This window comes from Neurospora hispaniola, assembly GCF_033458365.1.
Source record: "Neurospora hispaniola strain FGSC 10403 chromosome Unknown B0T23scaffold_2, whole genome shotgun sequence".
Lineage (NCBI taxonomy): Eukaryota > Fungi > Ascomycota > Sordariomycetes > Sordariales > Sordariaceae > Neurospora > Neurospora hispaniola.
In genome coordinates, this window is record NW_026944407.1 from 4616489 (window position 1) to 4644406 (window position 27918).

General features: G+C 51.5%; 7 protein-coding genes across 7 annotated transcripts; 1 reads left to right on the forward strand and 6 right to left on the reverse strand.

Moving 5' to 3' along the window:
- Positions 1 to 3747: 3747 nt before the first annotated feature.
- Positions 3748 to 4844, reverse strand: B0T23DRAFT_310152 (uncharacterized protein; the record flags this gene model as incomplete). Its single annotated transcript, XM_062834566.1, has 2 exons — positions 3748 to 3940; positions 4000 to 4844. The coding sequence occupies 2 exons, from the start codon at positions 4842 to 4844 to the stop codon at positions 3748 to 3750; spliced, it is 1038 nt and encodes a 345-aa protein (XP_062696164.1).
- Positions 4845 to 5621: 777 nt separating this feature from the next.
- B0T23DRAFT_411179 (uncharacterized protein) lies at positions 5622 to 6963 on the forward strand (the record flags this gene model as incomplete). Its single annotated transcript, XM_062839432.1, has 6 exons — positions 5622 to 5875; positions 5929 to 6072; positions 6108 to 6431; positions 6509 to 6527; positions 6559 to 6850; positions 6888 to 6963. Exons 1-6 carry the CDS (start codon positions 5786 to 5788, stop codon positions 6961 to 6963), a joined length of 945 nt encoding a protein of 314 aa, XP_062696165.1. The 5' UTR covers positions 5622 to 5785.
- A 2960-nt stretch (positions 6964 to 9923) lies between these two features.
- On the reverse strand, positions 9924 to 12543 carry B0T23DRAFT_311307 (uncharacterized protein; the record flags this gene model as incomplete). Its single annotated transcript, XM_062834635.1, has 5 exons — positions 9924 to 10460; positions 10524 to 11037; positions 11095 to 11704; positions 11760 to 12099; positions 12181 to 12543. 5 exons carry the CDS (start codon positions 12541 to 12543, stop codon positions 9924 to 9926), a joined length of 2364 nt encoding a protein of 787 aa, XP_062696166.1.
- Positions 12544 to 14977: 2434 nt separating this feature from the next.
- Positions 14978 to 17155, reverse strand: B0T23DRAFT_309360 (uncharacterized protein; the record flags this gene model as incomplete). Its single annotated transcript, XM_062834518.1, has 5 exons — positions 14978 to 15433; positions 15569 to 16061; positions 16123 to 16367; positions 16425 to 16972; positions 17035 to 17155. The coding sequence occupies 5 exons, from the start codon at positions 17153 to 17155 to the stop codon at positions 14978 to 14980; spliced, it is 1863 nt and encodes a 620-aa protein (XP_062696167.1).
- A 1244-nt stretch (positions 17156 to 18399) lies between these two features.
- On the reverse strand, positions 18400 to 20153 carry B0T23DRAFT_402974 (uncharacterized protein; the record flags this gene model as incomplete). The annotated part of the gene is made up of 4 exons (XM_062838734.1): positions 18400 to 19074; positions 19213 to 19651; positions 19717 to 19949; positions 20013 to 20153. 4 exons carry the CDS (start codon positions 20151 to 20153, stop codon positions 18400 to 18402), a joined length of 1488 nt encoding a protein of 495 aa, XP_062696168.1.
- Positions 20154 to 21204: 1051 nt separating this feature from the next.
- B0T23DRAFT_438902 (uncharacterized protein) lies at positions 21205 to 23180 on the reverse strand (the record flags this gene model as incomplete). The annotated part of the gene is made up of 4 exons (XM_062840673.1): positions 21205 to 21683; positions 21816 to 22266; positions 22343 to 22977; positions 23031 to 23180. The coding sequence occupies 4 exons, from the start codon at positions 23178 to 23180 to the stop codon at positions 21324 to 21326; spliced, it is 1596 nt and encodes a 531-aa protein (XP_062696169.1). The 3' UTR covers positions 21205 to 21323.
- Positions 23181 to 24185: 1005 nt separating this feature from the next.
- Positions 24186 to 26783, reverse strand: B0T23DRAFT_402976 (uncharacterized protein; the record flags this gene model as incomplete). Its single annotated transcript, XM_062838735.1, has 4 exons — positions 24186 to 24866; positions 24942 to 25872; positions 25927 to 26543; positions 26604 to 26783. 4 exons carry the CDS (start codon positions 26781 to 26783, stop codon positions 24186 to 24188), a joined length of 2409 nt encoding a protein of 802 aa, XP_062696170.1.
- Between the last annotated feature and the right edge of the window lie 1135 nt (positions 26784 to 27918).

A 27918-nucleotide genomic window follows, 5' to 3' on the forward strand; every position in this document is an offset into this window, starting at 1 on the left:
CAGTGTGTTGGGTGGCGAGGAGATAAACAATGTGTACGTACCATCATATCAGGTAATTTGAAGGACGCGCAGCTATCCCACTCCAGTACCCACTCGTCCGTCTCGTCGTCTTCGATGCAATCAAGCTCCAACAAGGAAGCAACTTCATTTGTGGCTCTGGTCAGTCGTCCATCAGGAAATTTAGCGTTTTCATCTACCGCCCGGCACCTTCTGCGCCCTCTAACCCTCTGACCACCCTCAGGCCCGTCACCGGATATACCTCGGGAACGTCGAAGCATATCTCCATCGTACCATTTCCCTCGAACCACCAGATCAGCTTTGGTGCTTGCCTGAAAGGGGTAAAGTGATCTCCAGGCCTCCAATCATCGAGGCCTAAAGGTATCTCTGTCTCATCTGCTCATTCAACGGTTGTGGGATGATTATGCCTGTTGAGACAATGTGATTGGCCGGAGTCGGGCGAGAGGCCGGTGGATGGGATGCGCGGGTTTTCAAAGGAAATAAACGAGTCAACAAAGGTCATTGATGAATGGATTCCAATTGCTAACATTCTGATAAGGAATCAACGGCCATGGGATTGTGGAAATGTCGTGTACACTAGTAGTGCACAAGACTGACCTTAGAGGCGACCAGGCTTCGAGGAAGCAAAACCATCAAAGCCCACATAGCAGCAAAAGATCGACATGTGCCAAGCGCTGCATATGTATTTTTGGCCGCCTTTGCGTCATGGACCTCACCGTGTGTTTTACCATGTCTGACTTACCGCGCAGTAGCTTGCCCAGCCGGGTCCGGGTCCGGGTGACACCTCGTCGGGTTCGGGTGCAGTTCCCGAACTCCGCTTTTTTCTTAGCAGCTGGCCCGCTGCGCCCGTGTTAGCCCGGTGCTTGGGTCCGATTCCCCGTTCAGCGCTCAACACGGACCGAGACTCCCAAGGGCAGCAACATCATTTCGAGCAGATGATTTACTTGCATGATAGGCAAATACCTGGTGCAGGTCCCGTCTCATTTTCGGGATTTCTTCCTATAGGTATACTCGGGTTTCCCTGCTGCCCTGATATAAATACTGAAGACACACACAAGGAACATTTGAGACATTCAGGAACCGAAACAGAGCAGTCTCAGTTGGACAAAATGCACACACCAGACCGCTCGCCTGGTTTCGGGAGTTCCCGTATCGACACCTGCCTATCATATGCTACCGACATAGAAAAATGTCCGAAATTGTCCATTCTTCAGGACGGTGAAGGATGCAATCCAAGTTGACGCCGGGTGTAGTTCCCGCAATGCAAAGACAATCAAAGACTGGTCGAGACCGGTGAACTGGCATTACAGAATCTTCGGTCCGTGAGTCTCCCAGGTACCCATTCGACATCGCAAACACACCATTGTGCTTGTCCCGGGTGCAGTTCCCGTACTCTTCTCTCTCAAGCATCATTTTTTCTCCTTTTCTCCCAAGTCCTCCCGACCGATCGATTTGTCTTGTTGCACAACATCCCAGCCCTTACAGACGGGACTCCCGTCAGCCCGTCGTCCTGCTGCAGCATCGGATTGTTAGGCAAACATATCGGCTCTTTCGGACTCGACTTGCTTACACTGTGACAAAAACATCACTCCCACTCATCCCGCTGCTGTCCTCACTGTCTTTCGAGTACCTCCCTAGGTATTCGACTGCTTGTCTTACAGTGACGTCTTCCATTTTTTTCTCGAGAAACTCCGAAGGTGCCAGATTCTGGAGGAATCGCTACTGGGCTGGTAGAGCTGGGTAGTACATAAAGCCTCAAATAAAACCAAAAGAGACACCACAACGCAGTGCATTCCCAAATCAGAAGGCAGAGCGGATGAATCCTGCCAATCCGGACCCAATTCCGCGCACTTTAGTTCGCTCTCTGGCCTCTCACGCACCGTCCACTTCTTCAGCTATCTATTAGTACCTATGTAAACAGACCAATCAAGTTGCTAACACTGTAGCAAACACACCCAGCCTCCCAATCCACATCCACACTTTCAGCTCTCAGCTCTCTTGGCGTTCAACTCTCCTTACCTCCTCCTCTAGTAATCCTGGAGAGACTCCGACACCCTTGATACCTACCCATCGTTGATTCCACGAATCATGCAGCACTACATAGTACATCAGCTTCTAGAACGCCATCGCCACCGGGAGCCGGGCGGGCAGGTAATGGCAATGCAAATTATGCATTGGCTGTGCTCCGCACGCTTTTTCCACCACAAGGACAAGGCTTCGACTTCGCACGGTCATTATGGTCGGTCGTCGGAGCTGCTGCTGGGTTATGCATTGCTAAGCAGAACGCTACGTAGTCAGTCTACCTAATCCTCTCTAGTGTTATAAGTAGTTACCTAGTCTTCTTCAGGCTCCGGGCTCTCCCTGTTCCATACCTCTACCTAGTAGGCTTTGGTCACGGTGTCTAGACGTAGGCATTGACCTCCATCTGTGCGTCCTGTACCTAGTCCTGTGCCCTGTTTGCCCTGTTGCCATGTGCTGTGCTGCAACTGATGCGAGATGGTCAATCGAAGGAGGAGGTGCATTCCCGCTTCAGTAAAGTAACCATTACATTATGTACCGTCAATGTGTGTTTGCTCGCTGGTGGTCAAAAAGGCTTGCAGATGTGGCGGTTTTGAGGATTTCTTCTTCAGTATTCCATTCTGGCCATCCGGGCAGTTGCGAAAGTAGGTAGTTCACCGCTCTAAGCACCCCCCCCCCCCCCCCCCCCCCTCTTTGAAGTTTCTTTCTCACTTTCATGTGCCAATGTCAAGAGAAATACTGCTAGCATGTACCTTGGATAGTTCATTTTGCACATGTCACGCAGATCTCACGGGTTTTGAATGCAATAATGCACAGTACATTCACCATTTCGTCGAGTTTTTGCTTTTTTCGATTTTTCATGACGATGGGTGCTGCTAATGCTAAACTTCTTTGATTAACCGTATACTTTCAAAGAATTGCCCCATCTAGACAGTATGTTGAGTAACTGTAGGAGAAAGAGGATGTGTTGTGGATGATGATGATGATGATGACGATGATGATGGCGACGAGAAATGAGCGCGCGGCTAGCTAGCGTGCATGCGAACAAGCAGGCAAGCGAGTGAGTGAGTGGGTAAACGAGCGACTTCAAGATATAACACAGTAATTGTTTTTTGCTAAACTAGAATCATACAAAATGCGAGAAAAAGGGGGTATCCGTTGTGATAAAACAGAAACAAAAAAAGAAGTCAACTGTAAAACGAGTCGGTGTTGTATACAAAAAGTGGGTTGTATGAGTGATCGTAGGAGTTTGCTTGATGCCAACTGCATAATAATGTGGCACAAAAACTGTCGTGTCGGTCATCGCTTTGTACGGATCCGAACAGACGGAAAGTTCCCAAAACCCCGTTCCCGTGTATTGGGGGGCAATGGTTGTTTGGTGGCCCATGACGGCCGAAGTGCGTGAATAGATCCTGTCGTTCGTTCGGCCGCCTAGTCGAATGATTGTGAGGCCCGGCCTGATGCAGGTTGAATGTTCATGTCGGGTTTCGTTATAAGCTGCCGATGATTGAGACGACGATCCAGAGAGCTGGTGCTGGGGTTCGATGAACCTCGGTATCCAATTCCGCCATATCGCATTTCAAAGTGCATGCGTGAGTCGAAGATGGGAGTAGCGGCAACACTCGATCCAGTTTCCCCGTTGCTGCCTCCCCCCCTTGCTCACTTTCTCGGTAGTGGTGGTGGTGGTTTTCGTGGACAACTTCCTTTTCTTCAACCAGTCCAGACTTGATGCAGCGAATATTGTGGATATGGCGAAAATTCTGGTGCGGGTGAGGGTGATGGTGATGGGTGCCCCGACATATGCTTTGCCTTCTTGCGACTTTGCGGCGGTACACTGGAACGCACACGGGTGCGCTTGTTGAGACGCGGCTTGGTGAGCTCGTTGTGACGACGATGTTCCCTCCTGTGCCCTGGGTTAGTTTCATTTTACGCATTGAACGAAAAATTGTACTCCAAACATACACTGTCTTCTTTAATTGCTCCTCATCAAACGCGGCTTGTACCTTGGTGAGCACGGGTGCACCGTCGTTCTCGGGGGTCGCTTGTCTCTTCTCGAGAACAGTTGCAAGCCAATTGCGCGTCTGACTGGGTTGAACGGGTTGACTGGATAGAGACACGGATCGCTCTTCAATCTTGGGTGGTTCGACCTTTGGCATTTCCATTTCAACCTTGCTCGTCTCCTCCTCCGTAACCGGTTCAATTTCGGTCACCACTGGTCGGCTGTCGTCGATTTTGGGGAACTCATCGACAATTTCGGGTAGGGCTGCTTCGGACAAAACGCTGAGGGCGGGCGAACCTGGACCAGAACCTGGACATGGAATGTAGTCGACATATGCTTCCTCCCGCACCATGTACAGATCGGAACTCAGCGGAACTGCGACATGTTCGTACCGCTCTGGCGTCTTCACAAATGCATCCAAAACTGAAAGCGAGCCCAGGCTCCATAGAAGTTCTCCGGAAAGAGGCGCCCTGGAATCGGAGGAATCATTGCTGTGACAGATGCCGTGGAACTGGAATGGTTCTCGTGAAACAGCAGGGCTTAATGGCGGCGTCGAATCGGATAGCGGTCGTTGTATCCAGATGGAGGAGAAGTTTTGTGTGACACTGATGTCCGTCGTGTCAATGTCTGCAGCCATGTGGCCCAAGGTTGGACACACGTGTTTTACTGACCTTTCATCGTCATGCTCGGTGGGGTTAAACTCGTCGAAAAGACTCGGCTCACCGTCGTAGGCGTCGTAGAAGATGTCGAGGCTGTGGCGAAGGACAAGGCCGCAATACCTAAAGTCGAGCATGTTGAGGGCCTCCATTGTGGAGTGAGGCAGCAGGCTCTCGGCGGGAAGCTTGTTGAAGCGTGTGAGGATGATACTTGTAAGGCTGATTGATGCCAGGGGACTAGGGTCGAGAGGGACGGGAGGGAGTCGGTTGGTTTTGTTGGAAGGAGAAACAAAGATGGAGCTTGGATGGAGACCAGATGGTGGACACCCAAGATGGAAGGGTTGGGGATGGCAATCCTCTAGTAAGGAGGCCCTGACTCCACAGCCATCAATGAGCCAGCGAGGGGATGCTGGGCGACTGGACGAGGATGGAAGCGTTACTAGTAGTCTAGTGTACTGTAGCTGCTAGTAGTGTAGTTCCAGCGCATTCTCGGCTCTCTTTCCCCAGACCCGGATCAGCTTTATTTCACAAGCGGAGCGTTGGCTGATCACCGGGAAGTGAGAAGACGCCAGCGCTAGGGAAGGCTTGGATTGGTGTCCGGTGCTAGCGGGGCTGTGTGAAATTTAGCGGCCCCAAGACGCTTGACCCAAGAGTGCGGAACTGGAACTATGTACCTACCTTGGTTGATGATGACTGGGCCTGGATTGTGCTGCCGAGCAATGCAGACAAGTGGATGATGGAGACGGCGGGCAAATGGGATGGATGCCAGGTGTTTTGTTACTCGGGCCTGAACAAAAGGCATGTATTGGGGTAGGTCGGGGCAGCGACCCGATTCCCCGGGATAACCTAGGAACCCGGAGGTGTGTCGGTGTCTGTGAGACAGCGGCCGACGGGCTGCTGCTGCTGCTGCTGCTGCTGCTGCTGCTACTGGCGACACGGACAGAGAGACACCCGCTGAAGGGAGAGATGGAACTAATTGGAGGATTGGGACTACAAGGGCAGATGAATTGACGAGTGGGCCACGAGTGGGGGGGACAGTTAAACAGCAATTCGAAGGGGGGGCAAGAAGGCATGCAAAAGAGATATGTAAGGTATGCAAAGCGTCGGGTCGGTGCGAAAAAACCCAAGGGCGGACTGCTGGTGGGATAAAGTCGATGTGTTTGGTAGTAGTAGGAGTATAGCTGTATGTACTGTACTGGCAAAACCGGCACTGCGCACACTGGCTTGGCTGGTTAGGTCTGGATACTGCCAGACAGCCAGACACTACCACCTCACGGCATCAGGCAGTCGGACCAAGTGGGAGAGGGGAAGGCTTGGGAATTGAGAGGAATGGATGAAGCCATCTGGGCCATGCTCCCTTTTCTCGACTGCTTTGGCCCTGTTCCCCGCGGCGCGCACGCAACACAACACAACAGAAGAGATTCCCAAAGGAGGCAGTCGAGCGAGGCGACGGAGGGTTGCCCAAACCCGAAGCGTGCGAATTGCGTCCATGCGAATGGGCAGGTGCCGAGATATTAAGGTTGGTACCAAGCAACAGGAACCTCAAAACGACCGGTCTGGACGAAGACCTCCTGTTGACCTGCTGCTTTGCGCCCAGTGTTTCACCACCGGCTGAGGGTACTGTGGCTCGTACTGGCTGGGACTGGCCGGCTGGTCTGGAAAACAAGAGGAGAGAAGAAACGACACCACAACCTTCCTTCCATCTTCCAGCAGAGACGGAGGGGCCGTCGGGGTTTGCGGTGCTTTTCTGAGTGCGTGGTGTTCGATGGCTCACGGCGTCGCGAACGATACTGTGTCAGACGTCTGTTGTTCACAGAAATGTGACAAAAATAAAAGTGAGAGGAGATGAGACCTAGGCACAATTAGGCAAAGAGGCCAGGGGCGACCCCGGGGTGCCTAGCTTAGCCAGCAACGGCCCCAAACGGGTAAGGTGTATGCGCCAGGGGCATTTCTTCATTCTGATTGGTCAGCCTCTCGCCTGTCTCCAAGACCACAGTGACGTGAGGAAAATCACCCCAGCCCGGCACGGCAACGACGGCACCGTCCGCGGTGCGCTTCCCTTCCAAACGACAGGGCAAGGGAAGCACCGAGAGCAGGGAGGAAGCATCATGAATGCTGAGAACCTCTTTCTGAGGGGCCCGGATTTTCGGAATTATAGGTAGGGTCAGTAACACACACCACAACACACTCGACAGGGGCTCAAAAAGCCCTGGAGGTGCTCAAAGGGCACTCAATACAGTGCAGTTTCGGCCCGGAGTCCTGGAAAGATAAAAGACACAAGTCAGGACAAAAGAATCATTCAAAGGCCCGGTTCCGACTTCGGGTCTGTCCCATTGTCGGTTTTTGTTTTTCTTTTTTCTCCTTTCTTTTTTCTTGCTCCTTCTTTCTTCTTCCCGATCTTGTAGGGGGGAGGGAAAATATTACAAGGAGGAGCAAGACATTTCATTTCTTCCGGCTGTCATTTCCACTTGTTTCGTCCTTCCCACAAGACCGGCGTGGAAACGGCAAGCACTGCAGGCACGGGCGGGCAGGCGGAGACATGTGCCTGCCACTTTCAGTTGGACAGTTTGGGCGCTGGAAAGGCAGGCGACGCAGGGCGCTGCGGTCCCGGCAGCAACAGCACTTGCCCCCGGACCATTCTGATTGACAGGCTGACAGGCTTCAGGAATGAAGACAAGGGCATTGACACAGCCTTTTATTGCCAGGCATTTCCACGTTAGTTGTTGGCTAAACACAATTCTGACAAGACACCCAGCGACAAGAAAACTTGCAGCAGAACTGACAGACCACATAATAGTAGTCATTCGCACAATTGCTACACCTCAGACACGGCCAGGAGCCCAGGACCCTCTGGAGCACACGGGGTGGCGACTGGAAGCGCTCCCCAAAAGGTGAAGTATTGGAAAAATAAAACGAAAGAGATGATGGCAGACTCCGAGGGGGAGGTTCGAAGGCTATGGGGGGATTAAAAATGGTCTGAAGGGGTCATTTCTGTTGGCGTTAGTCGTCGCAGGTGGTCGGACCATTATGACGCACTTTGCAGGAGTTCGCAGTCGATCTAGCGCACAAAGAGGATGAGCTCCGGCACCAGAGCTCTTCTGAAAAGCCGTTGGAACTTGGACGGGTCTTTCGCGGGTTCAGGAGAGGGAGGGCGCCGACGACTCGGATATCTTCCTACTGTTTCCACTGTGGACGCTGCACCTTGTGCATATTGGAAGGCTCCATCCAAACCTCCTTCCCCGCGGCGGCGGAACAAACTCACGACCTTCCGCGCCGTCTAGCGTGCCAACTCGTGTGCCCACACTGGGGGTTATAGACAAGGGGGGTTATAGTGTCGACAGGGGTACTAGTGTCGCCAAGTCGAACATTGGCTTCTTTTTGTGGAAGCGCCTGCCACTTTTGGGGCTAACCTTTTTACGACATGGCTCGATCCGCAGCGCATCTTTGCTTCCTCCTTCCCTTCCCTTGGACAAATCAACGAATGGAAGTCCTCGGTCCCTCGATAGGTATGTACTCGATAGAAAGCAAGATCACCATCATCACTATCCACCACGGCACCACACGTGCGGAACAATACCAGGAGTGCGGCAATCGTCGTATCTTGGCCTGAATGCCTGCATGCATCAGTAGGACATGGAGGACGATGGAGAACTGGAGAGGACAAGACTAGATGGGACCCCCACCCCAATTTGTGCAAATTTGCGAGATATTCACATCACAAAATCCCGGGCGGGCAAGTGCCACATGAGTTCCAAGGTGTACAACAGCACAGAACAGCAGGAGCAGCACACCGCAGCACAGACACTCTCTCGAAAACGGAAAGAATGTTACGTGACGTTACATCCGATTGGCACCTATCAATGAAGTGACCAGGGCATCTGATAATGCATCACCGTTCATGCAACCCAACGCCAACCCCGAAACGACGACGAGGAGGAGGAGGCAAGCAGGGAGGGTAAGCGCTTCTCAAACACTGACACACAATGGAAACCACCCAACGCACCTGGAAAATCTCTCCACATCCTGATGGCTCCATAAGGGTACGGCTCCCGAACAGAAATCCTCTTCTTCCTCATCATCATCATCATCATCATCACCACGATCCTCCGAACTCGACTCGGCAGCACCTTGATCCCAATCCCAGACAGACAGAAAAGATTCAACAACAACATGTCCGGCTCGTCTTCGTCCACCATCTCTCTCATCTCCCCCCGCCAAGGCCTAGACTTGACCTCATGATCCGCTGACGCCATGCCATGATGATGGATGCAAGGAGACGGTGCTCCACGCATGGTCTGTTCGGCTAATCCCATAACCGTTTACTCCGGCACACCGTCACGGCCCTAGAAAAGACTAAGAATCCTCCAACCTGTCCAGACACGGATAGTCTTTTGTCCCTGGTCTCCCACGCCTTCGACATGACGCCGACTCGCGCTTGTTTAGTCCAAGGTGATCAAGCCAAGCCTTGTCATGCCTCCATCGGCCGAGGTTGGACCGTTCACAATCGTCTTCAAAATCATACCGTCGTTCCAGCATTATCATCCGAGGCATCCATATATCGATCCTGCTGGTTTTTCATCAGCAAGGCTATGCTCGAGCCAGGCCCCAGGGACGGAAACTTACTTTGCCGGTTTGCTTTCTTCTTATCATCACGTCGGCAATGTCAATAACGTAGCGTTTCTCTGCAGTCGTTGATTACTATAGCAGGGTAAGTTTGTTAGAATGAGACCTCACCACCCATTTGCATCATATACACTGTTTAGTATGAGACCTTGCCATCACTTTTCATGCATATTGGACGTCAGTATCACTTGTTCACGTTGCATAAGAGGGTCATTTTGAGTGGAAGAAAGCTACAAGTGTCTTGTTCTGATGATTTGTCTGGCACTCCTAGCTTACTCCCTTTTCTCAGATTGCCAGAACACTCCCCCCCCCAAAACCAATTTCCGTCCAAAACTCCTCCGTCGGCACCCAGTTGGCCTTGGACCCCAACAGTGCACCGCACATACCTATCTCAATTGCCCTACTCTTGGACCCTTGTTGTAGTGTATCATTCGCTTGTCGGCGCTGAACCCGTCGGCAAGTGGCGTTCGGTCCTGTCCTTCCGATTGATTTTTTTGTTCCAGCGCCCACTTCCCGTTCGTGAGGTTCGTTGGCTGGAATCCGAGATTGTCATATATTTTTTTCTTCTTTGTTTCTTTTCCTTTTCGTTTTCTTTCTTTTTCTTCTTTTCAGAAGCACTCCTCTTCCTCGAGCTCGACAATGTAGGTCAATGGGCGAGTGCTGGCCCGCCAATTGAGAAACCACCGGAGCTCGCGTGCGTCCAGGGGCCTGTATTCCGGCCCGTCCAGGCGGAAGTACCAGCGGTCATCGCTGCCCCGAACGTATTCGGCGTAGTATGAAATTTCATCGCCTGGGCACCGAATGTGCTCCATTACAAACCATCTGGGCGGCATTTCTTCCGCCTTATACCACTTCTCATCTGGTTGGTCCGAATTGATAATGTCCTCGGCAACGTTCGCGGTGATTTTCTCGTCCACGGGCTCAGTGATGTTGTTTATGGTCTCCGAGGTGCTTTTGTCGTGTTGACCCTCCAGTTTAGGCTCGGCCTCTGAGCTCACAGTCTCGGGTTCATCCCAGGGGACCCACGGCAGCGGGAGCTCCTCCTCCACGTTGACCTCAGGCAAGATCTCCGGCTCATCGTCCCATGGGACCCATGGGAGTGGTAGTTCTTCTTCTTGACTCTGAACCACATGCCCTATGGACTCCTAGCCCATAGTGGCAATTGGCTCTTGCTCGTTCTGAAACTTGGCGGCGGCGTGTAGTGCGACATGGTGGAGCTTCTGCGGGAGAGAAGCAATGTCACCGACGATGAAATCAATGAGTTCCTCGTACTCCCGCCAGCTAAGTTCATCAAGTGTGCCGTCGTCGTTCAGAAAGAACCAGTTGCCGCAGCTCATCTTGGCGTAGGTGGCTCCGCCGGGACGCTTCAGAATGGCAAGGATCTCCGAGTCGTCGGAATGGTGGGTGAAGTCGTAAGGGGTGCTCATGTCCTCCGACTTGGTTGAAGGCGTTGACCTGTCGCTAGCCGGGCTTTGGTAGCGTGTGGGCGATGGTGACGGCGTTTCATCCTTGAGGAATCTTCTGTCGTATTGGATATCATCGCCGGGTTGGGCGATGGGATGAAAACTGATAGCCGTGGCCTTTTTGGCGGAAAGGGCGACGGTGAAACCAGCCATGGCCTGGTACTCTTGGACATTGTCCGGGCTCGAGTAAACTGTCGTAGGAGATTCGGGCGCTGTGGTGGTTGTCTTGCTGCCGTTGGTGTCCTCCGAAGTGTTGGTCCTATGAACAATTAGTAAAGGCTTTTCAGATGAAAGTGAGGTGTTGAACATGACTTACTCATTTGAGACCTTGCGAGTGTGTTGGAAAGATTCTCCAATAGGGGAAGCGAAGATGTTTTTGCGGACTTGAATGCCGTTCGGAGTCTGCAGAAACCTGCCCTCTGGGCTCCGGAGGGGAGGGCCAATCGGACTGTGAGCATGCGGAGAGTTTTCCGGAGTCTCAATCAAAAAGCCGGATGCCGTGAATCGTGGTGATTTCTTGGCGGCGCGGACGGGAGAGTCGGGCGGGCTGGGTCGAGTATCAACCTCAATCTGCTTGGCCAAGGAGATGGTATCCTCCTCGCTGTCGGAGAACATCTCAAGGTCTTCCTCGTCCCATTGCTTGAATGTGGCCTCGATATCTTGGCCCAGAGCGATGATGTGCTCCACTGGTTCAGAGAAGCGCTCGACCTTGTCGAGCTCGTCGCAAAGTCGGTTAACCTTCTTGGCGAAGGCGATGATCTCCTCTTCCGAATCCGAGAAGTCCTCGAAGTCAGCGAGGCTGTTGTGATTGTCGTCCGCTTCGTCGGAGGAAGAGCGAGGGAACTCGATGTCTTCCTCGTCTTCCTCGATCTCTTCCTCGTCCTCCTCGTAGATCGTGCTGAGTCTGAACTTGAGCGAGGTAGGGACTAACTTGAAGTTAGCTTTGGCCCTTTTCTTATTTTTGGGTTCATCTTGACTTACTGGTCTTGGATGCGGGACGGGCCGCTTTGGCGATCTTTGTCGTCTGAACAATCGCAGTAGCCTCGGGCGCTGAAGTGATAGCCGGGTTCGGATGAGGCATGTGGGCGAGCCACATCTGGTCTTCCTCGAGATATTCGTGGAAGCTCTTGAAATTGAAGATGTCGGAGGCGAGACCACCGAAGTAGTCGTTGCCGTGGTTTGTCGACTTGATGTCCTCGACGGAGGTCGTGGCAGGAGTGATGATTTCGGCGATGTAGGAAGTGGGACGAGCGTGGTGGTAGACCCGGACCGTCTCGTCGACAGGAACAATGAGAGTGGAAAGCTCATCGTCGGTGGAAGTCTCCAGGTTGGGAGTTGTGATGGTGGTATCGTCGAGGCTGGTGGGAGTGTTGTTGACTTCGGTATTAGGTGTGTCCATGACCTGCAAGTTGGTGATGTGAGCCGTGGGAATGGTGACATCAGTAGTAGCGGCCTGCTGAGTGAGGATGGTCTCGGTGTCGATGACCTCGGGCGGGGTGATCTTTAGGATGACGATGATGAAAATGGTGCTCATAATAGCCAGCAAAGTGTTGCCAGTCACAGAGGAGATGAGAATCATGGCCATGACCACGTTGAAGGTCATGTCGACGTCGGCAGAATCGGTAATACTGGTCATGTTGTCGTTCGAAGGGCTAGTTTGGTGAATGTAGTTGTTGTTATTGTTGATGTTCTGAGTGTTGACAATGTCGGTCATCTTGTGATCGATAATGTGCGCGAGCGCAGAAGTTGCGGTAGAAGAAGACATGATGTCGAATGAAGATAGAGAGACGGAGTGGAGTGAGAAGGAGAATGTGTGGAGAGAAAGATGAGAAGAGGTAATCAAGGTAATAGTCGCGCGTGATGCTTGACTGGTGATGATATGGAGAGAAGATGATGCGGCAGAGCGGCAAGATCTTGAAAGTAGATGGAAGAGTTGAGGTCGATAGATAGATGCCGCGAGGCGAGTTGTATGTTTGCGCAAGGACGTTTGGTTGACTTGGTCAAAGATAGGTATGCTTGTGCTTGCGCAAATGTGAGTCTCCGAAGTGAGATGGGGAGAGAAGGATTCAGTTCCAGTATTGGCATCAGAAGATGTGCTCTTATACTTTCCCCGGCTGGGCCCGTGCTACTGCGTTGCTGGGTGAATTCAGATCTGTTCAGATGAACTGTTCACGAATTAGTAGTGCAATAACTACATGTTTGCCTTTGAATGTCGCCGTTGAGGTGGGCGGAAGGTGGTGGCAGCAAGGTTGGTGATGCTGCTGACAGGCGACCGTTGGTGTTTTGGTTGTCATGAGCAACCCGGCGACAGGGTATTACATGTGATTGGTCGAGACGGGCAGAGAGTGCCCGGACAAGGAAGGTGGCCTGTGAACAGGCGTGAACAGCTGCTTCTGGGGGACTGACCAGTGCTGAACAGGGTGGAACATGGCTGAACAGATGTGTGGGCATAGCAACGGGGGAAGGGAATGGAAGAGTGGTTGCTACATCGATTGTTCGGCCAGTATTCGATGTGGAACGTCAGGCGACAGGCAGAATTACAATTGTTGCCAGCCAAGCTGACGGCACTCGAGTTTACTGAACAGCTTCCAGAGCCATGGAAGTCTATCAAGCTCATGGAATTTGGCGTTTCCCTGGTGACGGGCTATATTCAACTATTCGGGTATCAGTTCAGCGACAGCCAGATCTTGAATTGTAGCCAATGAAGCCAAGTGGTCTTCAGACTCACCAAATGGACCTCACAGTCGCTGAAGCTGGAGGCCCGTGGAAGATTGGAGCTGTACCCACTCAGGGCTGTTCATACCAGAGCATCCGGAATGACATGGCTGGCGACAGTCTGATCTGACAGCTGTTGCTGACAAGACTGACGCTGCCTGAATACACTGAATAATACTTACGGACGTATAATCTGGTAGTTCGGAGAAGACTGGCGTTAAACTTACTGAGGCATGTTCATGCTGGGCCATCTCAGATTGCCTGACTGGCGACAATCAGCTGTGCAGCTGGCAACGACCGAGTTGACGGGGCTAAAGTTCATCGAATAATCTCATGATTTCACAGCCGCAGTAGCTGGAGGCCAAGAAAAGACTTGATTTTCTGGATGACTTGTGCCCGGAGATTAAATAATTCACATTGAGACGATGGATTTTGCGTGCCGCTCAGGATGGCAGATTGATAGACTGACCAGGAACGCATGTGCCAAGACATCGCGATGCACTGACGGCGGAGGCCGAACAAGTGTATGATCATTGTGGGACACTCGGCGATAACATCATTGCATGAAGGTTTCAAGCTGATATAACCAGTAACTGTGGTAGTTTCGAATCTACAGTTGTTGATACAGGTGATATATAATCCTTTAATCCTCAACGAGGGTGGTAGATAGGGCCACACTGTCGCGGTATGGTGAGAGTGTGCGACAGTGCACAAGGGCCTTGTCAAGTGCGTTCTGAGAGCGCTTCGCGATCTCGTCGTGTTCTCGTTCTCGATGTTTTCTTTTGACATCACATCACAAATGATTGTATTTTTCTTGAGCCTTTGACTGTTTCCACGCGCAATCATGTTGTAAATCAATTGTCCGTCCTCCTTCGCATATCCTCTCTCAAAATCAATGTTGTTGAAGGATGTTTCGGTCAAGAAGTCCCGTCAGGTCGTTAACAGTACAGCAGCTGGTCCTACGGCAGGTGGTTTCTGGGGACGATGGCTAGGTAGGGGTTAGCAGAACGGGCCTTTCAAGCGGTTACAGTGGACCTGCACTAACAGCCTCTCAGAGAGGAGTGTGCCCCTCGTTCATGGGACTGCCTGCGCGCAAGTAGGTGCACTATCGAACACTATCACTATAGCGTGTAATCAAGCGCTATAGCGTTACGGGAAAAAAAGACAACTCGATGGGTGCTTACGATCGCCTTTAGTAGTGATTGCATGCTGGAAACCTAGTGGAATCATTGCAATCAAACATCCGGACACCTTTAATCATTACAAGGCACTGTCACATTTCACAATATCGGTCAAGTTTTACCGCTGACAGTTTATTGCGCTGTTCTCACCCATATCCCGTTGACTCCCCAATCCTTGCCCTCCGTCCCATCCTCAAAGTCCCGATCCCATCCCGTGCTTGACCCATCCGTACCCGTACCATACCTCTACCCCACAAAGTCAAATCCCAACATCAGCCGTCCTTCCCATCCGTCCCCTACCAATTACCAACACTCGTAAACCTCCTCCACCTCTTCTACTTCCTCAATACTCTCCATCTCCAAACCCCAAGCGTACCACTTATTCATATTCCTCCGCTTACCCAGCACCGCCCTCACCCACGTCTTCGGCTCCCTCTTGGCCTCCATCTCATCAAAAGCAAATTCATCCCCGTCTCTCCACCGATTGAACTGATCGAGCTCGTGCACATCAAGCAAGCGAAACATGCCCTCGTACATCCAGTACACTTGCTCGTCGTTGCCAATCACGATTTGTCTCTCTCCGTCGGGGTGGTTAAAAAGGCCGATCACGCCCCAATCTTCGTCGAGGTCTTCTGGGTCTTTCCAGACGGCGAGGTTGGATTCCCAGGCTGCAAGGGGGTCGGAGGAGTGGTAATCGTCTTCGTCCTCGAAGTCGTCAGCGAGGTCGGTGGATGAGACGAGTTCGATGCCGGTGGTAGCCTGATAGTCGGCAGATTCGGTGCGATCGATAAGTTCGATGGGCCGGTAGTAATCCATATCGTCAAAACCGTCTTGACCCTTGGAGTCCTACTCCTCGGGGGTAGTGGCTTGCTTGTCCAACTCCTCATCCTCCACACTCTCAATAATGGCAATCGCGTTGCTAGTCATGATTCCCTCCTCGGCGTCCGCTTGTTGCTTCTTGTCGAAATCGTCGCGGGTAACGACGGGAGTTTGGCTGGTCCAGTTGATGAACTCCTGGTACTCGGTCTTGGACATTGGGCGGATCTCGTCATCGTCGTTGAGGGCGTACCAATAGCCGCAAGTCATTTGGACATAGCGGCAGTTGAGGTCGAGGCGTTCCATGATAAGAGTGACTTCGAGTTCGGGGTGTGAGATGTTGGAGTAGTTGTACATGTTGTCGAAAGAGGAGGTGTCGAGAGTGGCGGGGGGCGACTGGCTCTCTTCGGCTTGCTTGAGCTCGTTGATGTTTGCCAGTGCGGGATGGTCAAACTTGTGGTCAACTTTGGTTGTGTCGGGGTGGGAGTACACCGTTTTGGGCGTATCAGGAGTGGTAGCTCTGCTCGTAGCACTATCGGTAGTGTTGTCCGTCTCGGTTGAGGAAGTGGTACTGCGCATAAGGTAAGCGGTTTTGCTGTGAGTATGGGGTAGGATTTGGTTGAATGACTTACTCATTGGACAGTCTGCGAGCATGGTGAAGGAAGACGACTTCTGTGTCGACTACCTTCTTGGAGCTGATGTTCTCAGTCTTCTTGTCGGTCAAAAGCTTGATGTCGGAAGCGGTGGCCTTGATGACTGGAGTGCTTTGCTTGGTGATCTCGATGGCTTGCTTCTTGGTCTTGGAGATCGAGTGGCACAGTTCGGGTTGGTTGGCGACGGCATGCACCCATGTCATCTTATCTTCCCTCAAAAAGCGCTCGAAGTCATAGCCAATGCTTGAGGCGGAGACGCCCATGTCGTCAATGTCAGCAACATCGGTGATTTTGGGAGCCATGGAGCTGTTGACCTCGACAATGTCGATGATGGGGAGGACATGATGATAGGTATGGCCTTTGGAGTTGTCAACCTCGATGATGTCCATGATGGGGAGGAGATGTTGATAAATGTGCTTCTCATTCGCATCACTGGTGAGAAGCTCCTCATCAGCGATGCATGAAGTGGCGTCACAGTTGTCGTTAGTGATGGTGTCGCCATTGTGGATGAGACCGTCTTGGTGAGAGACTTCGACTACTTGAGCAGACTTGTTGTCCTCGATGATGAAAGGCGCGGTAACTTGAGTGTCGGTCGACTGGGTGGTATCCTTGCGATTGTCGACAATATTGGACTCGTGAGTCGTCTTGTTGATGTCGATGGAGGTGATATCCTTGATGGTGGTATCGATGATAGCGTTCATGCGCCGAGCTTTCGTGATGTTGTCGATCAGGCCGCCTTGCTGACATGAGTCGATGAGGGAGAGTGTTTGGAATTCTTGAGGAGTGTTGAGGATGTTGGGGATCTGAAAGGCCTCAGTGGAAATGGACACTAAATTGGCATGGTTAGACTTGTCTAGATACCCGAAGCTGCGACTATTGTGGACGACTCACCATGAGCCACACTTGATGCGGCAAAAGATGCGATGACCATTGCCTTGATGTCAGCAATGGTCGGGAACACAAGGCGTTGGGTCTGCGCCGTGAAGGCGGAGGACCAGAAGGAGAAAGCCATTGCGACGAAGTGAAGATTGAAGTGGCGTATCACGAAGATGATGAAGGATGTTGAGGCTTCTTTGCTATGGTGTGCAATGATGCGTGGGATATCCTTATGTTCCGTTTTTTGGATGAGGGAGGAAGGGTTTTAGTCTAGGATCTGGCGAATCGTGGAAGATTTTTATAACCCCTCTGGTGGGAACGTGCTTTCAACTGTCGCTGGCGACTGTCAACAGGTTTGGATGGTTTGTTGACATCGTGATGGTGTTGAGGTTGACATGGCGAACGGATATATGACATCTGATTGGTCGGTTTGGGGATCAGGGGGTACGAATAGGGCAGGTGAGGACTGAACAGCACTGAACAACAGAGCAGTGCTACGGATAATACTTCAGCCGTGTTCAGGTCCGAAATTCATGAACTTCTATGTGATATAATTGAGAGCTGTTCGCTTTTCGGTTGTTGTGAGCGTGGCCCGGCAACCATACAGAATAGGTGAGTACTGAACAGCGCTAAACAGGAACGCAGTGCTGGGATGACACTTCACTCCAATGGTGACTGTCGCATCCTCAATCTATGAGCTTCTCTGTGCCAATATGGAAGCATCTTACCCTCACGTTGGTATGAGAGTTCGCTGTCATCCAGCTACCGGCTTTCTCACGATCCTACATGCCAAGATATACGCTGACGGGGATGGAGAGAGAAGGGCGACGGCTGTATTCACATCGTCGATGACACTCGGCCACAATACCAGCACACTTTGTTCAATCGTAAAATAGGTAATGGAAGTAGGTAAAAGAAGTACAGAGATAAGGCCTACGAAGTTTCAAGGTCAAGTTATGTATTCAGAGGCAGTAAGATTTCACGGTCATGGCATAGGAGGAACTTGCTGTAAAAATGAACGATCATAATAGACACTACTGATAGTTTAGCACATTTTGTACACAAGGGAGAAATGATGAAAAGAGCGGTGCATATCTAGTCAATAAGCGGAAGAAGAGTCACCTGTGAAGTTTTCATTCATGTCAATCGTGACTTTCAGCGAAGCACTGAAATTTGGTGGCGAGCTTGCAAGTATCATGTCACGTCACGAGTCCCTTGCATATGGAACAATGTGAGGTATTTCATAAACTTTCATTTATCTCCTTAGCTCAATCATCTGATCTAATCACCATCCCCCAATCCTTCCTTCATTGACCAGTCCGCTTCAAATCCTTACATCCTAACCCACATCTTTATCCTCGAGTTCACTTAGTTAGGTAATCATAGGAATACTTTAAAGTCTTCCTCATCCTCATCAACCTCCTCAACAATCTCCAGTCCCCACACTCTCTCCTGATCTTGCTGATCCTTCACCTCCTCCACTTCGCTCATCTCCTCGCAAGCCTGCTCTTCGTCCTCCTCCTTGATGACATCAAGACCCCAGACCGTCGCCGAACCATTCCGATCCTCAACTTCCTTGACTTCGCAAACCTCCTCTTCAATCTCTTCATCCTCCTCCAAAATGGTATCAAGCCCACAAACACTCTTGCAGCCCTTCTCCTCCTCCTCCAACTCCCCGCTCAAATACAACACCGCAGCCGGATCACTGCTACGCCAGGAATTGAAGTCCTCAAGCTCCTCATCAAGCATCAGCATGAACGCCCCCTCGTACTCCCAGTACCAGCGCTCATCACTGCCAAGAACGTAGTTCTTGTTTCCATCAGGATGCTCATACCACGCCAAAATCTCCCAGTTCTCACCCATGTCTTTTTCCTCCTTCCACTCCATGTACTCAGCAAGTGGGTGGCGGGGTTCCTCCTCGGTGTCGGACTCGTCGTCAGAGTAGTAGGTGACCATCTCTAAACCGCGGGAAGTCGCGACTGCCTTGACCTTTGGCTCTCTTTCATTGTCATCGTCGCTGCTCTCAAGCCGAGTTGCATCCATCACCTCAGGCTCCTAATCCGTGATGGTGGTAGCGGGCTTGGTATCAGGATCGTTCATCCAAGCCAAGAAATCCTCACGTTCATCCGGGAGCATGCGGCTGATTTTGCGGCGGTCATGGTAGATGTACCATTTGCTGTTGGTGAGGAGGACGTATTGGAGGCCGTACTCCGGACGGTCGATGGTGTGGACGATGTCGAGGTCGTCGAGGGAGTCTTGCTCTTTGATTGACTCATTGTCGTCGTCGTCGCTGGCGTTGTCGTCGTTGCTGGTGTGGATGACGCTGGCGGGATCAGATGGAGTGGGTGAGGGGGAGCGCGAGCCGGACGAGGAAGGCGCAGTCGGGAAAATGCCCCTGATGAGCCGGAATGTGGGGAAGCATCGGTAGGCAGTGGGGCTTTGATCCTGAACTGGAGAGCTGCTGTCGCGGGAAGATCCGCTTTCGTCGCATTGTTCGGGGGTCTTGATTTGACTGCGCTTGTTCTTGGTGTTGGCGATGGATGATTGGGAGTACTCCGTGTCTTCGGTGTTGGCAGTGTCATTGCTCGAGTTGCTGTTGACAGAGAACTTGGAGTTGTTCGAAGTAGTTGTGCTGCAGAAGGTTAGTACCAGCTTATGCAGAAGCAATGCAGATGCAGAGGGATGCGGATGACTTACTCGGTGGAGACCTTGCGAATGCGACAAGACTTGTCGGTCGGAGCGACGCCGGCGTCAATGGGAGAAGCCTGACCATCGCGGACAGGGAAAGGGAAGTAGCCGGCTCGAGCAATTTTGGGGGAGGCGGAAGTGGGCTTGTCATCAAGCTCGTCGATGTCGTCAATGCTCATGTCATCGTCGACGTCAGAGGCGTTGATGTTTTCCTCGGCATCAGCCTTGGAGACAGGTCCAGTCTGCTCAGAGAAGTTAGCGAGACGCGAAATATCAATATGCGCAATGTTTCTATCGGTACTAACCTTTGGAGTAGGATCCTGTGCGGCAGTCATGGCAATAGGAGCCTCGAAAGACCCGTTGATGATCGCTTTGATGATGGCAGCGTTGGGGAGGGGCAGGCGGTAAGCATGGACGGCAACACCCGAGGACCACAAAGAAGACATGATGATGTTCTTGTTGGTCAAAGGTGGCGAGAGTGAGAAGTCTTTGCGACGATGTGTCGTTGCAGTGTGCGAAGTGCTTTCGGCTTGGGTTGCGAGTCGATATGTTGACGGTGCAGTTGGGTGTCCAGTTTTAGGATGCAGGTGGAAGAAGTTTGGGGACAGAATTTGAAATGAGCTCGCGATATTATAGCTTTGAACAGGTTGGCTGTCGCTGACACCCTGAAGCTATCCCCACTTACGACTATGGGTGAACTGTTCAGTTGTTCACGTTATTTGGGTGGTGAGATTCCGTTGCGAGGGCAACCGGCGAGGTTATGGATGCCTGTAGATCCCGGGAGATATGAAGAGAACAGGCGGTTTCATGTTCAGATCTTGAACAGTGGTGCTGTTTATGGATAACCGGGCTGACCCCAACAGACTTGTGAACAGTGCAACAGTGGTAGGAAGCTATTCACACTGAACGATGGCACCAGGTCCACTCCACATTCGTGTGCTGTACGACGAACAAGACCACGGGTGTTCGCGATATATTGGCAGGGCAACTTCACGTCGTGTAGTGAAGACCGAATGGAATAGTTCAGATTTTTATGGGAAGGAATAAGAGGTATCACAATTTACCTGGTCGCCGACCCAGGACATAGCGTTTGAAGTATGGCAGTCTTTGGCATAATAAATGTGTACATCTTTACACCGAATCGGTACAGCTGGCCCGCGGTAATGTAAAACGTTGATGTCATGAAAACTGGTGGAATCTTTCAGTCAATGAATCACAGAGTAAGATGAGGGTCATTCTGGCCCCAAGCTTTCACGATTATAGATTGAAGCACGAGTGTTTTACTACGAAGAAGTACATAGCTACCTAGGAAGACGAACATCATTTGCGAGTAACATCAGTATTATCCTCGGGCGCCGCTCAATCTAAAATAGGTAGCAGAGCAAATCACAATGAAACTACGGAAACAAAAGCAATTCACAATCACTAGTCGGTCACGGAGCAGTTCATATATCACTTTGTAGCTTTCCATTCTCTAATCGGTCCCTATCTCATACCGCATCGCCATGATCATCCAGCCTAACTCATCCAGCTTCTTGTTCCTCAACCCTCTCACCAGTAGATTTGTGACCCAATTCACTCCATGATCCTTCCGCAGATCGTGACACTCCAAGTAATCAAGATTCCTCCTCCGCCTCCTCAGTGATTTTACTCAGTCCCCAGAGGTTCATGACCGGACCGTCCTCAGTAGCATTAACCGGAATCGAGCTACCATCCTCCAACCGGCCGTTGAGTAAATCCAATTCGTCCTCCATCAACCGGCGAAACTTTCCCTTGTACTCAAAGTACCATTCTTGATCATTTCCCAAAGCGTACTTCCTGTCGGCAAACTGCGGGTGGCAGAATGACCGGACGACTTCCCAACCTCTGCCTAGCTCGTATTTTCGCTTCCAGCGAAGAAGTTCTGCCCAATCCTCCTCTTCTTCTTCGCCTACTTCTTCGACACGATCCTCGTTTTCTTCAAAGCCCTCAAGGATCTCCACGCCGTTGGACTCCTAGTCCTTGGGCCTGGGAGTCCAGAAGGGGCTCAGCTGCGATGGATCGATGGGTCGGTGATTGTCTTTGTACTTGTTGAAGTTGGCGTTGAAGTTGGAGCGTGTAAAATTGACCGCGTCGATCCAATCCAAGAAGTTCTCGTACTCGTCTTCCACCATCTGCCGGACATTGTCGTCATCTTCAACCCAGTACCAGTAGCCGCATGTGAGCATGCCATACTGGTTTCCGCTGATCGGGTCAGTAAGGATTGTGACGAAGTCGAGATTCTTCAGATCCTCCTGGGTCAGATTTTGGTATGCGTAGTCGTAGACATAGTTGAAGGTGGGGAGGGAGGCCCTGATTGGAATGTGGGAGTTGGGCTCATCAGCTGCGAGAGAAGAACGGATGTGGTTCGCGTCCTCGTCGGAGATGTCGGTGGGAGGTGATAGATTGATTTCCGGGATTGCTGGAGAAGCTGACTTCTGGTTCGATTCGGCGGCGATGTTGTCGGGCGACGTGCAGGCCGTTTCCGATGTATCGGACCGAGTGTCAGCAATCGAGGTGCTGGATGTCTGTGAGGCTGCGCTGGACGAATCATTATTGCTTGAACGCGAAAGTTAGTGAGTACTCAAATGAGTCAGCGCAATTGACAAGGACTTACTCGGTAGAGACCTCTCTGGCATGCTGATTCGTGCTGTCGTCCGACTGCGCAATGGTCGAAACGTGCTTGCCATCTGCACCTTCTCCCACATGGGTGGGGCGGGCTGCATCTGCATCTTGACGGTATCTCTCGACTTTCTGAACGACTGCCTTCTTCCTAAACACGCGCTCTGCCGGGCGCGGAATCCACATCATTCGATCCTCGTCAAGAAAACGCTCGAAATCGTTGTAGTGGCTGCTGGAAGCGGAAGCAGCCGAGTCGTCAAGGTCATCAACGGCGGAAAGGTTGACCTCGAAAATATCCATGGTGGGAAGGACATGAGTGTAGATGTGACCTTCGGTCTCGGGGTTGTTGGAATCCAGGTTCTTGGCGATCATCGGGGCGCTGTCGACAATGTAGATGTTTGATGCTTCTTCGCGGGTGTCATCGCCAGGGAGGGGACTGTCGATGTTCTCGGTGATGGGCTCGATGATAGTGGCGCCAGTGTCTGGAACGATGATAGTCGGATCGATGGAGGGCTGGGTAGGGGCTTCTTCGGTTGCCTCGAAGGCACAGGTCGCTCCGGTATCCTTGATGTTTGGGACCATGATATCATCGGGTCGAGCAATGTCGATCCTCTTCTTCACCTTGAGTACCTTGATAATGTTAGTATTTTAACTTGCTTGGTGTCTCAAGAGAGTATGCTTACCTTCTTGGTGATAGGGGGGCGATTAGAGTTGTCGATCATCAGCGAAAGCACGGTGGAGGTAGCATTAGCGACGAGGATCATGTCTGCGAGGGTTGGAAAGCAAAGTCGAAGGGCATGCTGGCTCAAGTCCCAAAGAAAGGAAGCGGTCATGATGGCGATTAGGTTTGTTGTGGGAATATGAGAGTGAAATGTTGTTAGAGTTGAGTGGTATTGCTCGAGGGTGCGTGTCAATGATGTTGACAGTGCAGTTCGGAATCCTGAATTTGGATGAGGAAGAAGAATTTCGGGACAGGATTGAGAATTGCTGCGCCCATTATATACCCCTCCAAAAGGTCGACTGTCGCTACGACCATGAAGCCATTGGCGACTCTCAACCTTGGTGCAGCGTGCTTGTCTGTTCACATCTTGATGGGGTTGATGCCCGTTACTCGGGTAACCGTTGATGAACGGCAGAGCTGGGCTCCGAGCAGTGATGCTGTTCATGAATGTACACGATTATCTGGGCAGTCTTCTGAACAGTGGAACAGGTGCTCGAGCTCTTCGACATCATGGTGGCACTAGGTTGCTGTTCAGGGAGAGCCATAATTATTGTGCTCTACGGAGTCATGATGGCGTGGACAGCACAGGCAGGCTCTGAACAGTGGTGTTGTTTTCGGGCGGTGTTCGACCGATATGAACAGTCTTATGGGTTTAGGTGTATGGCTGAACACCCACATAGTTCTAGTACAAAGCTGGTCGTGCGTAGGTCTGAGGCGTTGCTAGAGGTCAGGTAGCGCCACGGCGTGGAGTAAGCGGTAGGATTGAAGTGTAGTTTGGTAGTTATACATCTGAATTAAAATAGAAAAGATACCTCTAGGCATATGTTTTGTGAATCATGCATAAGCACCAAGACCAGCATCACTAATAAAAGCTGAAGAGGGCGGAAAGTTCAATCAAACAGAGCAAAATTATCCATGTCAGTCACGGGAAATATTGCGATAGTCACCTTAAAGTCAAATAGTGGTGGTATCAGCAGTCAGATTGCTATGTAGACCGTTGTAACGAAGAAAAGTCCGCAATCATGACCATTCCTGACTTGAACCCCTTGCCATCTCTCTCCTTCAAACCCGTCCGTTCTTTCAGTGACCCCTAGCTTGTCTTCTGTCAACCCCTTTCTCACCACACTGAATACTCCTCCTCGTACTGTTCCTCCTCCTCCTCGATCGTGTACAAACCCCAGTTGTTCCACTTCTTTGGGACGTACTCCTCCGCCGCCTTCTCGGCCTCTTCCTCATCCTCCTCAATGATCGCATTCAAGTCAGGCATCTTCCACTTCTGCTCCGACTTCTTTCCATGGGGGCTTTCCAACTGCTTCATGGAGCCATAGAGGGCAGACTTGTCGCCATCCCTCCACCTGTTGAAGCGGTCCAGTTCGTCTTCGTCAAGAAGACAGAACATACCGTCGATCAGCCAGTAGACCTGATTATCGCTGCCCATGGCAAATTGCTTGTCGCCGTCAGGGTGATCGAAGATTCCAACGATGTTCCAGTTGGTGCCGATATACTCGGCCTCTCCCAACTGCTCAAGCTCGTCTGAAACCTCTTGCGCATTGTTGGTGTCGTTGGCGTCCTGAATGGTATCGGCATAGGCGAAGAGCTCGATTCCCTTGGAGCTCTGGTCGGGGATTTCGTCCTCTGACTCCAGTCTCTCATCCTCTTCCGCCTGTTTCTCGTGCAGCCAGAAGACAAACTCTTCGTAACCGTCTTCAGTCATCGGATTGGCAGTTGGAGCGTCCTCGTTGAGGTAATGCCACTCGCCATTGGTGAGAAGGACATACTTAGTTCCACACTCAGGGCGCTCTTGGAGATCCAGCACTTCCGACTCCTAATCGGTGATAGTGATGGCCTCGCTGGCGGAATCCTGAGTTCCGACATTTTCGTGCTGTGTGGTGGTGAAGCTCATGTCATCTTCTTCGGCAAGGAACTCGTTTCCATCTTCGTCGGTGACGAGAACGACAGGAGGAGGTAGCTTGACTACCTGCTTGACCTCCTTGAAGCTGTCAAACCAAGCCAAGAGGTCCTCATACTCTTCTTGCGTCATCATCAGGGCATTGTCGGCCTCGTCCAGGCGGTACCATAAGCCACCAAGGGGTTGAACATATGCGATTCCATTGTCGGGGCGGTCAATGACGGTAGCAGTCTCCAGATCGACTGACTCCTCGGAAGACATGGGAGTCAAATTGTACCACTTGGAGGGAATCCTCTCAACGATAGTAGAAGTGGTCGGTTTAGGTTGAGTCTGAGTTTGCTCAGCCTCCTTGTTGGTGAAAGGGGTGAGTTGATTGACCTCGATGACGTCCAGGACGGGATACTCAATCTCCTCTGCGGGGAACTCGTTGCCCTCTTCATCTGTGACTATGACGGCAGGAATAGAAATCTTGGTGTTTTCCTTCTCTTTCTTGAAGCTGGCAAACCAAGCCAACAGGTCCTCGTACTCTTCCTGAGTCATCATGACGGGATTGTCCTCCTTGTCCATGCGATACCAGAAGCCGCATGAGAGCTGAGCGTAGGAGACACCATTATCCGGGCGATCGATAACGATGACAGTATCGAGGTTATTGAGTTCCTCGGGTGACAAGTGAGAGAAGTCATACCAAGTCGATCGGGTGTGGTCAATAGGAGTGGTCGTGGCAACGGCAGTAGGGGTGAGCACATTGACTTCCTCAAGCTTTCTGGCGCAAATTGGGGTGACCTCGCTGGCATCGTTGACTTTGAGAACAGAGTAGTCGGTGTCAGGAGTGCCAGGGACAGTTGAGGGCGACTCGGTGTTGGCAGTCTGCTCGCTTTCGGTGGAAAAGTTGGTCCTGTGAGCAGTTAACATCTGTGTATCGCAGTAGGAGGTGGGTTGGATCACATACGCAGTCGATTTCTTGCGAGCATGGTGAAGAATGGCTTCTTCAGCCTTCATGTTGGGAGCAGCGTCGCTCGAAATTATGCTATCTTCCTCATCGATAGGCATAGCAGCCTTGTCACTCAAAATTGGCGAGGCAATGATCGTCGCTTGTACGGAGGGTATGTCAACGACTTCAATAATCTCCATATCAGGCATAGAATGGTGGTAAGATCGGACACTAGGTTGCTTAGATGGGACCTCGACGACCTCGACAATATCGATAGCCGGGAAGGAATGGTGGTAGGAGCGTACTCCATTTGATGAGTTCAGAGCGAGGTCCTTTTCGGTCAAAACGGGAGTAGCATGGATAGGAATCTCCTGGATGTCGTCGTGCTGAGAGACGCAAAGTTCCTTGGCGTCGATATCGATCTCTGTGTCGTCGGTGGTGGCAGTGCTGTCAGCGCCTTGGATGACCTTGTTGTCGTCGGAAATCTCGACGTCCTTGTTAAGTTTGATATCTTTGGGGGCGGTGACAACTTCGGTGAAGTCAGAAGCCTTGTTATCGGTCATGCTGTCGGCAGTACCGTTATCTGTAGAAGTGGCAGACGTGTTGTTCTTGGGCAACTCCGCATCTTGTGCAGTCTGGGTAGGGTTATTAGCATCAATGTCGTCAGCAGAGGCCTTGTGAGTGAGTGGACATACCTTGTCATCAGCGGGACGGCACTCATGATCGTCGTTGGCCTGCGAGGGCGCGACAGTGTTCAGAAGCATCTTGACCGACAGCGCGGCGAGCGACGCAATGGCGATAGCCTTGACAACGTTGCTGGTCGGGAATGTGAGAGAGCGAGGGGCAAAGCCCAAAGAGAAGAAAGGGAAAGACATTCTGTCGAGGATGGTTGCCAAGATGGAATTTGTTGGAGGGTGATGAGGTGTCGTAAGAGTTTGGGTCGAGATCGCTTGTGTGCAAAGTTGCATGAAGTGATGCTTGTCCGAAAATTGGATGCTGCAGGAAGAAGTTCGGGGACAGATTCAGGGTGAGGGGAGGAATTTTTATACTTCCAGTTCTTGACCTTAGGTCGACTGACTGTCGCTTGCAATACCGGACCTGTTGTTGACATGGTGATCAATGAACAAAATGGTTTTTACATATAGTAAGCATTGAACAGATGTTGTGTTGGTGATAGTTTGGTGGTGGTGAGAGTCCAGGACGTCGGCCTGTGCGTCCAGCGACTGTGGATGTATTACATGTGATTGGTCAGATCCGCCCTTGTCGTCCGAACAGGGCAAGTGTCCACAGACCAGTTTCCTGAGCGTCCGAACTGCTATCTGAACAACCATCCAAACAGTGCCGACGATGCTCGTTTTCTCTGAACAGCCCCAAGATATTCGGCGCGCCAGCTCGCAATTGTAGCTAGAGTAATGTAGTCTTCAGTGAATTCTGTGGGTCCTATGCCAAGACGCGACTGTGCAAGCCTCGGAGTGAGTGTCAGGTACCGTTGTCGGCGGCTGCCAAAGGCCGCCTTTGGCGCTTGTCCCGAGTGTTCGCGGCACAGCAACGACAAAGAGGAGCCCGAGTTCATGGGATAAGTACACTACCCACTCTCTTTGTCTTGACGGCACTGAGTCGCATCTTTCGGAGGATCAGATAATGCCGACTACAGTCTGTTCACCGGGCCGGGCCGCCCCGAGGCTGCGAGTTGACCTTCCATATCACTGCCCCGAACCCGGATGTGGCGTCAGTCTCTCCTGTGTCATCCGCGGCATCGGCAACATTGGTTGCAAATCCATTGGAAGGGGAGGCATCGGTTGAGGAGCCATTGAATGCAGTGGCACCATATAAGGTAGCAGCTGAGGGAAAACTGTACATGACTTCGTGATGGGCTTGAGAAACCAGAATGGATTTTTATTTTCCTCGGCGCTCTACCGCTGATCGGTTCTTGCGAAGCTAACTCCCCCTGCCGCATAATCGGGAAATCAGGACGCCCGGGATCAGGCCATTAGTCTGAGCCGGTATCTA